The following is a 16,087-nucleotide window of genomic DNA, read 5'->3' as shown; positions in this document are numbered from 1 at the left end:
GTGGGAAGGGCGCCTGGCCCAATCTATCTGGTCCGGACTGTCCTGGTTCCCCAGGTCCCTAGAAGTGCAGCGGTTCACTAGACTTACCCGGGCTGGAAGGAGAAATTCTACCCTGCCGCTGCCTCCTGGCCAGAAAAGGCAAGGAAGTAATAAACCCACCGGGCTCAGATTTCTTGGTTCTTTCACTTGCCCTGGAGTCTAAAGGTGCCCAGGGATGAAAGGTGCTTGGAGTTAGGTTGATGTGCATGGTTGAGACTGCGAAACTACCTGCCACGGCTGTGGGTTGGGCTTTGTTAGCCGACACCGCCCTGGAATGGGCGGGGCTGGGGCTCTGGGGGGCGGGGCTTGGGGTAGCGGGGCCCCGTTTCCCGGGTAACGGCCGCGCGGAAGAGGCGGGGCTAGGGCGCCAGTCCCGCCGCCTGGCTCCCGGGGCCGCGACCTGAGACTGTGGCCTCCGAGAGTCGATCAGTAGTAGGGCAGGAGAGCGCCAGAGGCCAGCGGCTCAACTTTAGTCGTGGGGACGGGCGGCAGAACGGAATGGGGCTTGGGAGAGGCCGGTCAGAGTGACAGACTGGGGGCGTGGCCTGTGAGACCCGGAAGCGGGCGAGGCGTGAGTGGGCGTGCCCGGCCATGGGCGACTAGAGGTATCCCAGTAACCCAACGCTCCGACCCGTGGTCCAGCAGGTCCAAGCGTGCGGCCGAGCGTCTCGGGGGCGGTGGCGCGGGCGGGCCATGCCTGGGGACTCCCCGTCGCTGTGGGAACTGGTGGAAGAGCACGTTCCGCTCCCGGAGCGGCCCGAAGTGAAGAGGATTCTAGGGGAGACGACGGTGGATCTGAGCCTGGAGCTACGGGCAGAGGTGGGGCGTAAGAAGGTGGGCCCCACGGCAGATCTGTCCCACGACTCGGATGATTTTCTCACCTCCTACGGGTCCCTAGCCCTGCCCAGTAAAACTCTCGAGCTCTTGTTGGATCTTACTGTCCGCCCAACCCTCTCCAATTTAACTGCCCTGCCGCTCATTCCCCCAGCTCCCCTGCCTCCCTTCACTTCCCTCCGCAGTCGCCGAGGTGCCCCAGCTCTCCTTGCAGGTGGTGATGTTACGATCATTGCTCCAAGAGGCTCGATCTATCCAATCCCCTGGATCGCGCCCCACCTCTGACCTCTCCTCCCTTCTGGCACCACCGCCCCTTGTAAGAGATCTCGTGCGCCAGGAACTGCGGCAGCTCCTCCAAGGTCTCCGCCGGAAGGCCATCTGTGAGGGCAGGTTGGAGCTCCAGACCTGGGGCTGGGCCCTATCTCCAGAACTCAGATGGGCTAGCCTGGCAACTGACAAGGGGCCAGGGTTGCCTTTCCTGTGGTTCCCTGGAATGAGCCCCTGAATTGCCTTTATGCATCTTCTGCAGGGACCAGACCCAGGCTTGGGTCCAGTATAGTCCCAGGGTCCTGCGCTTTGCCTTGGAGGAGCCCAGGCGTGATTTGCCAGAACAGGAGATGTTCCAGATGAGAGCTGGTGAACCCAGGTATAGTAATAGGAGAGGAGGGATCTGTCCTTGCTGGACAAAGGACCCCGGGCAACTGGTAGGTCCCACCTGCAGGCATGGAGGAGCTCGTGGTCTGGGTTGACACTTCTATAGCCACCTGTGGTAGGGGTCAGCCCGTGAGGGTTGCAGAGGCCCAGGAGACACATGCCAATCCTGGGAGCTTGGTTCGATCTGGGTTTTAGAATATGAGGAACAGACTTCCAGACAGATACAAAGACAAGCGCTTTGCAGGAAGAGGGAGCACTACATGCAGGTATGAGTGGAAGGAAAGACTTCATCCAGTGGCCACTTGTCTCTCAGGCTCGGACAGCCAGGCTGCGAGGACTGGGTTAGAGAGGGGTGGGGGCTGAATGAGATAAACGAGCAGCAGCGTGTTCATCAGTGAATGGTAGCAACTTATTTCTCACACATCCTTATGAAGGGGGTGATGTCCCCATTTTGCAGAAATGATACTAAAGCTCAGAAAGGATGACTGACTTTCCCAGGCTCAAACACAGTAAAGGGTGGCAGAACCCATGTGTGCAATCCCAGGCTCCAGATCTCCTCCTTTTAGTACCATCTTGTGTTGCCTTTGTGAGAAAGCACAAAATTGTCTAGGAGAAATGGCATTTGTGTCCTGAAGTCCTGGGGTGAAGCAGCATGGGAGAGTGAGGTTGACTTCATCTACCAGCAGCTGTCCCCGGGACCTCAGTGTCATCAAGGATCAGCTGAACGTGTCCTACATTGACCAGGTTGCTGGACACCTGCGGTGAGGCCCCAAGTGTGTGCAGTGGGGGGTGGGGACAGGGAGGGCGGGACTGCGGGTGGACCCTGATGTACTGGGACTACTGGGAGGAGAAGGGAGGGAACACACCTGGCTGGGAGACCCGGAAGAGCGGGGCTGAGAGGTGGAAAGGGCAGGATGCTGATGAGGTTGCTGCCAGGAATCAATCAAGTACAGATGCCTACACGGGCCTTGGCCTGAGGACTTTTATCCTGGGAGGAGGGAGAGAGATGACACACAGAAGAGTTTTTAAAGCAGGGGCAGGGCTGTAATATGGGGGAGAACAGAGGCAGGAGGACCCGCAAGTCTAGTCCTATCGAGTAGAAAGACGGTTGCTCCTCAGGTTGGGCACTGGAAGGCGGGCAAGGAGAGAGGACACACCCTGCCCAGGAAGAGGCTGGCAGGGCTGCAAGGCTGTGCTGGAACAGCATGAGGGCAGCAGAGGGAGAGGTGGGCGGAGATAGGAGGGCCTAGAGGAGGCTCCTGGGGAGGCCAAACGTTGGGACTACATGAAGGGCTCTGCTGAGACCCAGGCCTGCAGTGCTGCTTCTGGTGCCTCACTGCCCGTGTCCCAGGGCCCTCCTGGAGGAAGAGTGCCGCGCGCTGGAGAGGGAGATTCCCATCCTGCAGGTGAGCTGCAGTCCTGGGCCACCCCAGCCCCAGCCCCTCTGCTGAGCGTAGACACCCCCGTCTCTCACCCAGGGTGTGAGATCCCCACACATGTGTCTGTGTGTGTCTGTGCCTGCAGAGATTGTGTGAACCCTGGGTCCATTTTTCCCATGTGCACACTTCTAATGTGTGTGATCCCTAAGTACGTGAACCCATATTCCAGTTGAGTCCCTAAGTCCGAGGTCAGCACTTTTAGATCAACTGCTGGGTCTTCCCAGGTCTTTTGTCTCCTTCTCTTCCCCAAGTCTGGGTTCAGGCCTGCCACCCCCTTGCCAAGCTCAGCTTTTCAGGGAGAAGCTGGTGTTCCTCTCAGGAGTGCCCCCAGATGGTTGGGAGGAAGAGACTGCACGGGCTGGTTCCTGCTCCCCACCATGGGGATCCTGGCCTGGGCACCCTGCCCAGCCCTGCCCCGCCCCTGCCGTAAGGCCAGGCACTGAGCCAGCTCTCCCTGCAGCGCTGCCTGGAAGACGAATATACAGGGGCCCCTCGACCCTCTGAGGCAAGCCTAGAGCCCACCCTGGCAGGTGAGGACCCTAGGCAGGCCCCAGAGCACCCAGTGCTCTGTGCCACCCCTACCCCCTGCCCCCACCACCCCACCTCACTCTTGTAATACCTGGAAGACTGGGCGCTGTGTCTCAGGTAGAACTTCTCCTCCAGAGCTAAAGGAACAGAAGGCAGCCATGCAACAGGAGCTGCAGGCACCCCTGAGGCCGTCCTGTGTCTCCCCCAGCCACAGGTAACCCGGAGCAGACAGAAAGCTGGATGGGGCAGGCTGAGGGGCAGGCCACAGCCCCCTCACAGCTACTCCCTCCCATTCAGGCCACAGCCCTTGGGGTCCTCCAGCCAGGGCCCTGGACCCCTGTCTTGCCTCCACGGGGCTGCTGGAGTTTGGGCCAGGCCTCTCCAGTGCTGCCTGCCTGCTCCTCCTCTGGAGCGCTGCCCCAAACCTCGCAGCCTGGCCTCCACCTGCCGCTGGGGACGGAAGATTCAGTTCAGCCCTGGGAAAAGGCCAGCTTCTACTCCGATGTCTAGTGCAGCGACCCAGGCCCCAACCTGAAGGGCTGCTCAGGAAGGAGGCTTCAGCTTCGGTTGGCACGCGTCCTGTCTATTACTGCCCACTTTCAGCTGCCAGGGCCCAGCCCACTTCAGATCTAGTCTAGGATGAGCCCTCCACAGGATTCCACTGCTGTCTGTCTGTCTGTCTGGCCCTTTACCTTCTCGCCAGGTCCTCAGTGTCCGGTCCTGACTGTCACAGCCTCTGGCCTTTCTCCTCCCAGGTACCCCCCCACCAAAGGCCTGGCAGGAGGAGGTCTTGCCCCAGCCCTGACTCATGTCCCCCTGGAGGACCCAGACAAAGCACAGCAGCAGCTCAGAGACAGGAATAGAAATTTCATTAAAACCTATGGACTTTAAAATCCTAGTGGTGCGCGGATGGTCGGGGGTGGGAGGCGCACCGTTATTGCTACAGAGGATTAGAGGCGGCTCTTCCGGGGCTGTCACTGCACAGACGGGCACGGAGGATGGATACACGGACACTGCAGGGCTTGGGGGAAGGAGTTCTGGCTCCAGAGAGGGGTTGGGGCACGCGGGCTGGGGCGATTTGGCACGTGAACAAGGGTAGCCCAGTTCAGGAAGACTGGGCTTTAGCCTGGTGGTGGTAGGGCAAGGGGGTGTCGTGTAGGGTCCCCTTCCCCGGGTCTCTGGGCTCAACCCTCCTGCTGAGCATCACCCCACCCCTACCCCCCAGAAATGAGTTCTTTGGGCAGGCTGTTGGGTCATGGGCCTCTGCTGGGCTGGCCCTGACAGCCAGTGCTGGAAGGAGGCACAGAGACCTCAGAGCCGCCGAGTGAGGTGCAGGTGGGCCTGGAACACAGATTGGGCCCGAGGCCAAGGGCGATGGGGTGGCAACCACAGATAATACACTTTTTACAAAAATAATCACACAGACAAAAGGGCCGGGCCACACAGCCTGACCCGTAACACTGCACAGCCCCCCCGGCCCCTCGCCCTGCCTCCAGGTAGGAAGATCCGAATTAGCCTGGGCGGAGGCTGGGGTCCATCCCAAGGGCAGGAACACTGGTCAGGAGGCTGGAGGCTCGGGGCAAGGGACAGGTAGGAGACCCACCCAGAACCTCAGCTCAGGGCAAAGTGTGGGGGCATCAGCGGCCACGTGAAGCCCAGCAGGCCTCTGGGGACCTGGCCTGAGACCCCTCCAAAGTGCTATTGGGCCCCCCAGCAACGCGCCCCCCCCATCACCCACACCCCCAGCTGCCATCTTGGCATCCAAAGGACCTGTAAACACTAGGGACGTTAGCACGAATGACCGCGCTAGCAGTGGTGGCCAAGGTGACAGGTGCCACCCCTGGCCAGGGCATGGTGGGGGCAGGCGGTGACACCTATCCACCGTCTCCCCAGTCTCTGTGTTGGGAGCACAGGGTGGGGGTTGGGCACTCCCCTGGCAGCTGTGCTCATATCCGGGAGTCCTGCAGGCGGCTGGAGCCATTACTGCCCACCATGGGAATCTGGGCCTTGTCCGGGTGCAGCGGCTGGACCTCAAGCCCGTCTTCAGGGGAGGGTGGAATGGTGGGGGCGTAGCGCCCTGTTCGGTGCTCCAGGAGGGCGGGCCCCCAGTCTCTGCTTGGCTTTGTTGCATTTTTCAAACGCTGCAGGAGGGGTAGGCATGGGGGAGGGACGGGCGGGCAGAGTGCATCAGAAGGGAGCCCTGGAGCGCCATCCATCCATCCACCCCCTTCTGATTCACCTGGCTGCCCCTGCCCCCACCCCTCACCTGGAGGAGGGTGTCCCCATCTGTTCTGCAGAACTGGAACAGGGCGTAGAGTGGAATGCAAATGACAGAGGACAGAGCCATGAGGAAGCCAATGGCCACGGCCCAGCTTGGATACTGGTATTGGTTGTAGGTGATTGGCTGGTACTGGATCACCGAGAAGATGAGAATGAACTGCAAAGAGTGGGGGTTGGGAGCCGGCATGAGTCCTGCCCAGCCCCACCCCAGCCTTAGGCCTCCTAACAGCACTGCTCCTCACCCTCTCCAGTTTCCCAGACTAGAAAGAGGCATCTCAGGGAGGGCAGGGTTGACATCAATGTTTGGGTAGTGGAAGAAGCTGATGGCACCAGGGGTCCAGGGTATGATGGGCAGGTGGGCACTGTGGAAGGGGAGGGGTCTGGCTTCGGGATAATCCTGAAGCAGCCAAGAAACTGTTCAGCGGCCGTGGCCCTTGGAAGTCAGTTCTACTCAAAGACTTGCAGTGGCCTCCCACTGCCTGCTGAAGTAAGGCCGAATCTGTGGCCTTTAAGGCTTCAATGGCATTTTCCATCTACTAAGTGTTTTTTGAATGTTTCCTCCAGACCTGGGAGCTCCTGGGATTGCATCAGCTCTAGGTCTTCAGTGCCCAGCACAGAGCCTGGCACAATCTTATGTGCTGATCTGAACTGACTTATGCAGGGAGGTGCGAGTAATGGGGGAAAGGAAAGGGAGGAGTCCTGCCAGTCTATGGCTGCAGAGACGGCAGTGGACAGCCCGGTGAGGCTCCGAAGCCTAGAAACCATGTCAGGTTGGGGGTGCTCTCAGGAACTGCTTTGGAAAGAGCCGAGGGACACCAGAGATAAAGCCTAGAGTTGCAGCAACAAGAATACTACAGGAAGCAGAAAGATGGGCAGGTGGTTCATGGGCCACCTGGAAGGCCTGGGGCAGTGGGTGCTGCTTGCCAGGAGGCCTCAGCACACACCTCCCAAGCCTTCAGCTGTATCCTGGAGCTCAGGCCCCTCCAGCCTTTTTAGTGACTAAATTCTAGAAGTCAAGACCCGCATCCATCCGGGGGACACTGCACTTAGATGAGCTTATAACAAGTTCCCTGAATGGAACTAGAGCCTGATCTAATGTGTGGACAAATTCTTTATTTGAGCTGATAGAAGGATGGAGTTTGTAAAAAAAATAATAATAAATAAAAGCTCTTTTCAGCACTATGAAGAAGTAAAGCCTCCAAAGAAAACTAACAGCACAGAAGCACACGGTCCACAGAGCCTGGCATCCTCACCTAAAGGTGACTCCAGCCTGGCTTTCTAAGCACAGAGAGGATGCTGCAGGCTTTGCCTCAGTTTCCTAGAGACACTGGGCGCAGGTTACCTCCTGCCTCCTGCCCTCCCCGCAGTGCCCTGGGTCTCCCCACAGGGCGGCAGCTTCATGGGAGCCCTGAAGGATGAGTTCCTCCAGGGTAGGTCCTGGGCCAAAGCCACAACCCCCAAGGGCACAGTGCTTGGCGGTGGCATCTGCCCTCCCCCGCCTCCCACCGCTTACAGGACACTTCCGCTCCTCCTGTTTCAAAGCTGGGCCAGTGGCCAGAGCTGGTGCCTGTGCCAGGCTCGGGAAGATCCCACACCCCATGTGATGGCGGCCTCAGCCCTCAGGGGCCTTTTTTTCCCCAGAAACATGAGCCAAAGTGGAAATCCGGTGCTGACCTCTCTGCGGCACAGAGGAGCTGGCACGAGGGGGACACGACTCCAGACACTACCCTGACCATCAGGCTGACCCCTCTGTCACTCAGTGATGGCCCTGCCTCTTCTCTGTGGAGGGACCACTACACTAGCAAATCCCTCCCCCCACCCCAGCCCCCGACTTCTCACCCTGATCATAAAGGTACAAAATCAGAAGGTTTGTAGTCCACAGACCACTCCTCCTCCTAAACTTGTGTCTACTGCAGCACGGGTCCAGCATACATGCTCCAGATCAGACCACCTGCTTCGCATGAGGGCTCTGACTCTTAGAAGCTATATAACCTTGGGTCAACTACTTAACATCTCAGGGCCTCAGTTTCCTCATCTGTAAAGTGGGGATAATAACGAAACCATGGAGAGTTGTATCACAAGACTTAGTATATGATTCCTGGTCATGGTGGGCTTTCCCTCCACCACTTCCACTCCCTGTTGGGGGGGTCTATCTTCCAGGTGTTGAATACTGGTGGAAACTCAGAACTTCCCCTCCCAAGCCAGCCCATTCCAGGGTGGCTTAGGAGGGTGTCCTGGATTCTGAACTGATACCTGACTTGCACAGCCTGCTTCTGGAACATGCGTTCACACCACATATCCTGATCACTCCAAGCACCTCAGCTATGAGGGACTAGAGACACCAGCTCAGTGAGGCTGTCAGAGGCCAACGCTAATGTCAGTCATGGTTCCTGAGGCTCCTCTTGGGGGATGCCAGGTGGAAATACCAGGGAGGGAGGGCCGGCTCTCAGCTGCTGCCAGCCTATTTTCCCCTTCAGAAGCTGGGCACTGTCTTCCAGCAAATACAGGGCCCTGTGCGCCCTTCCTAACCCAAGGCCAGGGCTTGGGTGGTTCTGAGTCTCCACACCTGTCTGACTCTGTGTAGCTTCGCTCAGACTTTCAATGACCAGAGCTGTGGGTGCGGAGCCCCCATGGGGAGCTCTGGCCTGAGCAGCTCATGCTCTTCCTTGGCTGGTTCCCAAAAGAAGGACGCTTGCCACGGGGGCAGCAGGGCAGGGACCAGCGAGGAACTTACAAAGATGATAGCTGGTGAGACGAAGCGCCAGCAGATCTGGAAGAAGAGGGGCGGTGGGAACCCCAGCATCATCTGGATGTCCTGGAAGTAGTTCTGGTGCCCTGGAGAGAGGGAGGTCAGCAACCCACAGGACAGCACGAGCAGGCCAAGGGCTGGGACACGGGAGGCCGTGGAAGCTCGGGCACTTACCGTAAATGTACATGATGGACACACACATGATACAAGAGATGATGACCAAGGAGAAGCTGGCCGCGTAGTTGTCCATCAGCAGCAGCCAGTAGATGCCTGCCTGCGGGCCAGTGGGAGCTGAGTCAGGGGTGCCTGAGGCTATGGTCCCCCTCTCGCCCCTGTCTTCCCACCCCCATACCCTGGCAACTCCCGCCCAGCCTTTCCCTTGGTTCTTACTTGGCTGGTGAGAGGGATGCCCAGAAGGAAGCCAGCCACAGCCACGCCCAAGGTCACGTAAGTCTTTTTCTGCAGGATCCACTCATTCCCTACCTCATCCACAATGGCTGTGACCAACGTCTCTAGGAGGCAAAACTGCAGGATCCGGCCATCAGAGCAGCGGCCTACTGTTGGCCCCGCCTCCTCCTGCCCCCAGCCACAGGCCTGGGTCCCACGCCTCGTACCTGAGTGCCCAGCCCCAGCAGGATGAGCATAAAGAAGAAGAGCAGAGACCACAGTGGGGCGATGGGCAGCAGTGTGAGGGCCTCTGGGTATGCCACAAAGGCCAGGCCTGGGCCATGGTCTGCCACGCGGGACACGTCCACACCCAGGTGGTTGGCCATGAAGCCCAGGATGGAGAAGATGACGAAGCCGGCATAGACGCTGGTGGCACAGTTAGTGATGCTGATGATGACACTGTCTCTAATGGGTAGGGAAACCAGTGGTCAGGACACACAGCTTAGTTCCCCCTGCCCGATTTGGGCCAGGCCAGGAGACTTGGAGACAGGGAAAAGTTCTAGGAACAAAAGCACCCCCACTCTCATCTCTGGTCTGTTCTGGGCCTCTTTAAGTGGGCATGGGGCTCTTGAGTCCTTACAGACCACTGGGGCATCACTGTCATCACCCCTTCTCTGTTCTGCAATGACAGAACCCAGACCCAGCACTGCCAGGATCTCAAGGCTGTGAGCAGAAGGGAGGGTCCAGGAGGTTGCACTGGATCTGGTGGGTCTGGGGGAAGCAGGATCAGGCTGCAGAGAGGGCAGAACAGGGGGCAGCCCCAGCGCTGGCGGAGAGACTCTCACCGGTAACAGTTGTTGTGGAACTTGTTGTAGGAAGCCATGGTGATGAGACCGCCCCATGCGCAGCCCAGCGAGTAGAAGATCTGGGAGGCAGCGTCCCCCCATACCTGCAGGAGGAGCTGCGCTCAGAGGCTGGCACCTCTCTGCCCCTCCCCGTCCCTCCGGGTCACCTTCCACCCACAGCCCACCTTGGCCTCCAGGATCTTGTCCCACTGTGGGGTCAGGTAGTACATGATGCCCGTGAAGGCTCCTTCCAGGGTCACGCCACGGATGAACAGGATGGTCAGCACCACGTAGGGGAATGTGGCCGTAAAGTATACCACCTGGGGGTGAGAGGGGCCCCACTGGACTCCTTTGGGCTCTTCCCACACTCCCCCCACCAACCTGCCCCCTCAACCACCACAGGCCCCCTGGTCCCTCTTTCCCTCCTACATGCGTTCATCACTCCCCCACTCACCCGTCCACACACAGGGGAGGCAGGATATCTCTGGGTGGGCATAGGTCCTGGAGGGAGGGGGACTTACTTTCCCTGAAGACTTGACCCCGCGGATGAGGCAGAGGAAGACGACCACCCAGGAGACACCCAGGCAGCCGAGGAGGGGCAGGCGCACCTCCCCGAAGTTTCCGATGTCATCCGACAGCTTCAGCACGTAGAGCCTGGAAGGGGACATGCTGTCACTGCGGGCCAGCCCCGCCACCCAGCAACACATCCCCAAGGCCCGGGGCCCAGCCTGGCAGCTCCCTCCTTTCTCACGGAGTCCCAGCGGCCGGCCTGTCTGAGATGGGAGCCTTGGCGAGGCCCCAGCCCCAGTCTGCCCAGCCGCCTCTGTCTGCTGCCTCTCCCAGGATCCTCGAGGGTGCCTGCAGGCTACACCCCAGGCCTCGGCTAGCTTCCTCAGCCCCTGGGGTGTGGAAGTCTTCCTGTCCCTGCTCAGACCCAGCCCAGGTCTTTCCTTTAGGAAGGCCCTCTCCTCCAGACTGGACGCACCCTATCTGGCGTCACCTCCTCCGGGAAGCCTTCTGTGATCTTTTCACCCATACTGGTCCTCCAACTCTGATGAACAGAGGGAGGCAGTGAGGTACTGAATAAAGATAGAGGCTTTCCAGGTGGTACTAGTGGTAAAGAAGCCGCCTGTCAATGCAGGAGACGTAAGAGACATGGGTTTGATCTCTGGGTTGGGAAGGTCCCCTAGAGGAGGAAATGGCAACCCATTCCAGTATTCTTGTCTGGAGAATCCCATGGACAGAGGAGCATGCAGGGCTATAGTCCAAAGAGTCACAAAGAGTTGGACATGACTAAAGCGACTTAGCATACACATTGGAGCACGCAGGCCTAGACTTGAACCTGAATTCCTCTCCTGAGTATGCATGACTCTCTCTGGAGCCCTATGCCATGCCGGCTATGTTTCTTCAATCAACTGGACGTTGATGTGCCAAGCCCTTGCTAGATGCTGGGCATACTGACCTAAATCAGGTATTGTGGGCACTGCCAGGAGTGTCTTAACCCCATGGGGAGGAGCACACTGGAAGTATTCCTGGAAGAGGTGAGGCTTGAGCCAAAGTTTCAAGGATGGGGAGAAAGTGGGTGAAGATAAATGAAAGTACATGCCAGGCTGAGGGCATGGGTCAGGGCCAGGTCATGACCCAGCAGGACACGGTCAGGAACCGCCTGGGCATGTCAGTAGCTCAGGAAGGCTGGAGGAGAAGGGGAGGGGAATAGAGAAGGATGAAGATAGGAAGGAACAAGATCAAGAGAAGTTGTGAAGTCAAGATGGAGAAGTTTGGATTTTATTCTGAGAGCAATGAGAAGCTTCTGGAGGGTTTTTAGAAGAGGTCTCTCAGGGCCTCTCCTTGGCTCAAAGCCTGGTAGCAGCTCCCATCTCTAGCCATGGAAAACCTAGTCCATACGGTGGCTACAAAGCCCTCCATGATCCACTGTCTCCTAAATGCCATCTCTCAAATCTCCTCTCCTCCTGCTCCTTCCCCCCTTACTCACTGCTCCAGCTGTGTTGGGTTCCTTGTTGTTCCTTAAATGTGCCAGGCCCACTCCCACCTCAGGGCCTTTACACATGCTCTTCCCTGTCTGATGTGTTTTTTTCCCCCAGACCTCCACATGTCCACACGGGTGTGAGATCTGTGCAGGCACAGGGCCCCGTGCTTAGAAGGGCCTTGTGCTTGCTTTAATGTCCTGCCATTGTCATCTTGAAATTCTGAGCACATTTGAACAAGAGGCCCCATCTTTTCATTTTGTGCTGGGCCCCACAAATTATGCAGCTGGGCTTGTCAACATGGCTCCCCCGCTCCTTGCTTCCTTTAAATCTTTACTTGGGTGTCCTCTTTGCAAAGGGGCCTATTCTGGATACCTGGAGTAAAACTGCAACCCCGGCCCCAGCCTAGCATACCTTACCCCATTCCTGGCTGTATTTTCCTCCATAGTATGTCTCCTTCTATCATACTGCACGTTTTACTATTCAGTTTGTTATCTGCCCTCTATGAAGGCAAGGGTTTTTGTCCGTTTTGTTCACTCTTGTATCCCTCCAGTGGTTCGCAAAGTCCCTGGCACAGAGTCATGCCCAATAAGCATTTTCTGAATGGATGAATGAATTAACATCATGGAAAATGGACTGGGAAGTATAAAGGGGAGTATCTGGATGGGGACTGGCTTGGTTGTTGGAGTTGTCCAGGCTAGAACTGATGAGCAAGAGACAAATTATTGAGCCTCAGTCTCCTCATCTTTAAAATGGGCATCATAACATGAGCCTAGGGTAATCTGTAGATAAACTTAGAAAAATACAGGCTCCTTTCTTTCCCCTCTTTCAGTGAGGACTTCTCAGCATAGCTCATAGGCTATCCTCTAATCTTAACTATTTTTACTTTTTTTTTTCCAACTCAGTTCTCAAACCTCATGACAACATGTTTAATACTTTGTGATGGTGGTCACCCTGGTGCCTCATGGGACAGTGTTGCCAGGTCTGGGATTTGTTTGTTTGGTCAGCCCACCGGACTGTCAGACTTGCAAGCACCTTGTTAGGCCTCCTCTGCCGCAAATCTTCTCCTAGGCTGCCCTTCATACTGTGACCTGCAGAGGGTGCTGTCCAACACATCCCTCTTCCAGCAAACTCCTGCCTCGGGGTTGGTTCACTCAACAGGCATCAGGGTCAGAAACTTTTCAGGCTCTCAGTCCACGGAGGAACCAAAGACAAAGGGATGAATAAAATCTACCCCCTACTCCCAGGAGAGGCTCCTGGACCCTTGTGGCTGTGTGTTCCAATCTTTTTCCCTTTGGGACATGCAGAAAAAAATAGTTTGGGCCCATGGGGCAAATAGACAAGGTCACTCAAAGCTGAAGGCAGCAGGGCTGGAGGTTCTGGGCTACCTAAGCCCGACCAGACTGGCACACTATTTAGGGCACATCGTGCTGGGAGGCTCTGCCTTCCAGAATAGCCACTGGGTCTTAACTGCTACAGCTGAGAGGTGATCTACTTTAAGCACCAGCATTCAAAGTAAAGAACCCACTCCTTGCTCAAAAGACTCTCTAAAAACTTTGTCTAGTTACATATGCTAAACTGGTAGTGCTTTGTATTATTTTTTATTGCAAGAGTTCAGCATACAATACAAGGGCTTAAAGAGTTCGGTAGGCTAGACTTCTGAACTCTTAACTTTCTCTTTATGGCACCATATTTAATGTTTTGTTTTGGTTTTGGACCATGTGCTTTTGAGACCAAACAACTAACTGAAAAACTTTTGGAACCCCACATGTTTACAAGTTGGCTTTCACATAGCATCTCTGGACTTATTCTGCATTATTTTTTAATTTTCCCAACCAGATGGTAAACGCCTTGAGAACAGGACATTCTCATCTATTTCACTGCATCTCCAGCAGTGGCTATCACTGTACTTACTGAACACCCATCACTGTTCTTAGTGATTTCTGCTATATCATTATAATAACAAGAATGATGTTGTAACCACTCGCACTTAATGGATGAGCAGTTGAGACTAAAAGAGGTTTGGACCTCACGAGGCCAAGCTGGTATGCAGCACAGCCAGGATTTGAGTGAGGTCTGTGTGGCTCTAGAGCTGGCATGAAGATACCGGAAGAGGGGTGCTGGGATCCAAGTCCCATTGGGCGCCAGGTGTCTGCTGGGGGGATGAGGGCATGGTCCTGAGCTTAGGGATCAGCTCTCAGAGGACTGTAAGATCATGCTGTAAAGACGTGGTGAGGGCAGGGAAGACTGGAGGCCAAAGGGTGGGCAAAAGGCAGACATGGGCTCAGAAATCTGCTCTGGGAGCTCTTCTCCCTTTAGAGGAGTCAATCCTTCTCTTGATTTGCTTTGTTCACTTGTAAAATGGGAATATTTTATAAAACCGGCACCACTAATAGGGTTGCCATGGGGCTCAAATGAGATTGTGCAGCTTTCCAAAGGGTCACTGGAGACTGTGGACCCAGAACGCCTGCAGAGTATCATCGGCCTAATTCACATTAGGCACCAGGCACAGTGGGGCATGCGTATCCTGACACATGTATATCCTGACACATGCGTATCCCGACACATGTATATCCTGACACATGCATATCTGACACATGTATATCCTGACATGTATGTCCTGACATGTATATCCTGACACGCGCGTATCCCGACACGTGTATATCCTGACATGCATATCCTGACACATGTATATCCTGACATGTATATCCTGACACATGTATATCCTGACACAGCATTGCAGTCTAGTTCCTTAACATCTGGGAATCAGTCTCTGAATCTGAAAATGATATCATATAATATGCCTAACATATAGTTCTCTGGTGGCTCAGGGGTAAAGAACCCCCCTGGCAATGCAGGAGACTTGGGTTTGATCCCTGGGTTTGGAAGATCCCCTGGAGAAGGAAATGGCAACCCACCCTAGTATTCTTGCCTAGAGAACCCCATGGACAGAGGAGCCTGGAGAGCTACAGCCCATGATGTTGCAAAAGAGTCAGACACGACCAAACAGCAACAATAAGCACACAGTAGGTGCCGAGAAATGGGGGTGCTTGCTCACCTCATCTTGCTGAAGCCAGCTTGGGCAGCCCTCTCAAAGGTCACTTCCCTAGGCTCTCCAGGAGGGGGCAGGAGGGAGCCATCCTGAAGGGAAGGCGTCCTGCCTGGGACTGGGGCTACTTAGGTAGGCCTGGCTCCAGCCCTGGCCAAGGACTGGAGTTCAGCGGGCCATCCTGTGGACCTCCTGACCCATGGCTAGTTTTCTTGGAGGGGAATTCCCCTCTAATTGCACTGGATAAAATCTCCTGGGCTCTGCCAGGCAGTAGCCCCACCCTGGAAGACAGCCCCTGGGGTGAGAATTTCTGGAGCATCTCTTGGCTTTGTGCTTCTGGAAGCTTCCAGAAGGTTCTCTCTCGTCTAGATCAAGTTGCCCAATCCACACCATGCCTCAAATGCAGCAGAATACCTAAAAGGAGGAGTCTCCTACTCCCCGCTCTGTCCCTGCTCTGAGTGCAGTTCTCAGTACCTACTTGGTGCTCAGGAAATGACCCGTCCAATGACTGAATGACCAAATATGCCCAGAGGTAATTTTGCCCAAACCTCACTGGGAGGCAACGGCTCTATGGTCTCCACCATGAGTCTTGAGGACGGTGACCACATCTTAACCGTCTTTTAACATCTATGGCGCAGCACAGGGCCTCCCCAGGTGGCTCAGTGGTAGAGAATCTGCCTGCCAATGCAGGAGGTGCAGGAAACACTGGCTCAATCCCTGGGTCAGGGAGATCCCCTGGAGTAGGATATGGTAACCCATGCCAGTATTCTTGCCTGGAAAATTCCACGGACAGAGGCACCTGGCAGGCTACAGCCCATGGAGTTGCCAAGAGTCAGACACGACTGAGCACGTATGCGGCAGCAGCTGCCCAGGGACACTGGGCCCTGAGGCTCTGAGTGCTGGCCCTCGGCTTAGAGGACGTGGACCTGCTAGAACTTCTGAGTGTAACCGGGACCTCAGCCGCTCAGCCCTGACTCTCCATCACAGCGTGGAGAAGGCTCGAACCCTCTGACTGGCAGGGGAAGCCCTGTGCCTTTTGATGCCCTAGCCTCCTCTGTCCCAATACTCTGTCCAACCTGCTCCCACCCCCAGCTCCAGTTTGACACCTCCTGGCTGTGGCTCATCTGCCTATGTCTCTCAATCCTTCTATAGCTCCTTTTCTCCCTCCTCTGGGAAGTCTTGGCTTTGTTTATGATTTGTTTTTTGACCATGTCATGCTTGGCATGTGGGATCTTAGTTCCCTGAGGAGGGATTGAACCTGTGCCCCCTGCAGTGGAGGCACTGGAAGCTCGGAGTCT

The 16,087-nt window shown here is 56.2% G+C and overlaps 2 protein-coding genes across 26 annotated transcripts in view; one reads left to right on the top strand and one right to left on the bottom strand.

Annotated features, from left to right (window-relative positions):
- Positions 1–15: 15 nt before the first annotated feature.
- CCDC24 (coiled-coil domain containing 24) lies at positions 16–4,387 on the top strand. 22 transcript variants are annotated; one of them, XM_043878416.1, is made up of 9 exons: positions 16–138; positions 685–873; positions 1,088–1,263; positions 1,403–1,519; positions 2,211–2,288; positions 2,837–2,933; positions 3,427–3,496; positions 3,612–3,708; positions 3,792–4,387. In XM_043878416.1, the coding sequence occupies exons 2-9, from the start codon at positions 733–735 to the stop codon at positions 4,027–4,029; spliced, it is 1,014 nt and encodes a 337-aa protein (XP_043734351.1). In that variant the 5' UTR covers positions 16–138; positions 685–732; the 3' UTR covers positions 4,030–4,387. The 22 variants fall into 22 exon arrangements, with proteins under 22 accessions (XP_043734351.1, XP_043734352.1, XP_043734349.1 ...); XM_043878417.1 differs by having other exon boundaries at positions 42–138; positions 682–873; XM_043878414.1 differs by lacking the exon at positions 16–138 and adding an exon at positions 167–586.
- SLC6A9 (solute carrier family 6 member 9) overlaps positions 4,342–16,087 on the bottom strand; it is a 31,656-nt gene continuing 19,910 nt past the window's right edge. For all 4 annotated transcript variants that reach the window (XM_043878402.1, XM_043878403.1, XM_043878404.1 and 1 more), the window contains 9 exons: positions 10,277–10,409; positions 9,941–10,075; positions 9,756–9,859; positions 9,138–9,375; positions 8,914–9,048; positions 8,698–8,797; positions 8,509–8,609; positions 5,761–5,931; positions 4,342–5,635 (listed from right to left, as the gene is read on the bottom strand). In XM_043878402.1, the coding sequence (XP_043734337.1) occupies positions 5,441–5,635; positions 5,761–5,931; positions 8,509–8,609; positions 8,698–8,797; positions 8,914–9,048; positions 9,138–9,375; positions 9,756–9,859; positions 9,941–10,075; positions 10,277–10,409 (1,312 nt within the window). In that variant the 3' untranslated portion in view covers positions 4,342–5,440. The remainder of the gene's footprint in view (positions 5,636–5,760; positions 5,932–8,508; positions 8,610–8,697; positions 8,798–8,913; positions 9,049–9,137; positions 9,376–9,755; positions 9,860–9,940; positions 10,076–10,276; positions 10,410–16,087) is intronic.

This window comes from Cervus elaphus, chromosome 20, assembly GCF_910594005.1.
Source record: "Cervus elaphus chromosome 20, mCerEla1.1, whole genome shotgun sequence".
Taxonomy (NCBI): Eukaryota; Metazoa; Chordata; class Mammalia; order Artiodactyla; family Cervidae; genus Cervus; species Cervus elaphus.
This window is presented reverse-complemented; position numbering and strand designations above follow the sequence as displayed.

What these genes read in the sequence shown, in the direction of transcription:
- CCDC24 (XM_043878436.1), top strand. Translation starts at nt 733, where the DNA reads ATGCCTGGGGACTCCCCGTCGCTGTGGGAACTGGTGGAAGAGCACGTT. An exon ending in AAGGCCATCTGTGAGGGCAG is followed by an intron (nt 1,264 to 1,402) that starts GTTGGAGCTCCA and finishes CATCTTCTGCAG; the next exon opens with GGACCAGACCCAGGCTTGGG. An exon ending in CAGGTTGCTGGACACCTGCG is followed by an intron (nt 2,289 to 2,878) that starts GTGAGGCCCCAA and finishes CCCGTGTCCCAG; the next exon opens with GGCCCTCCTGGAGGAAGAGT.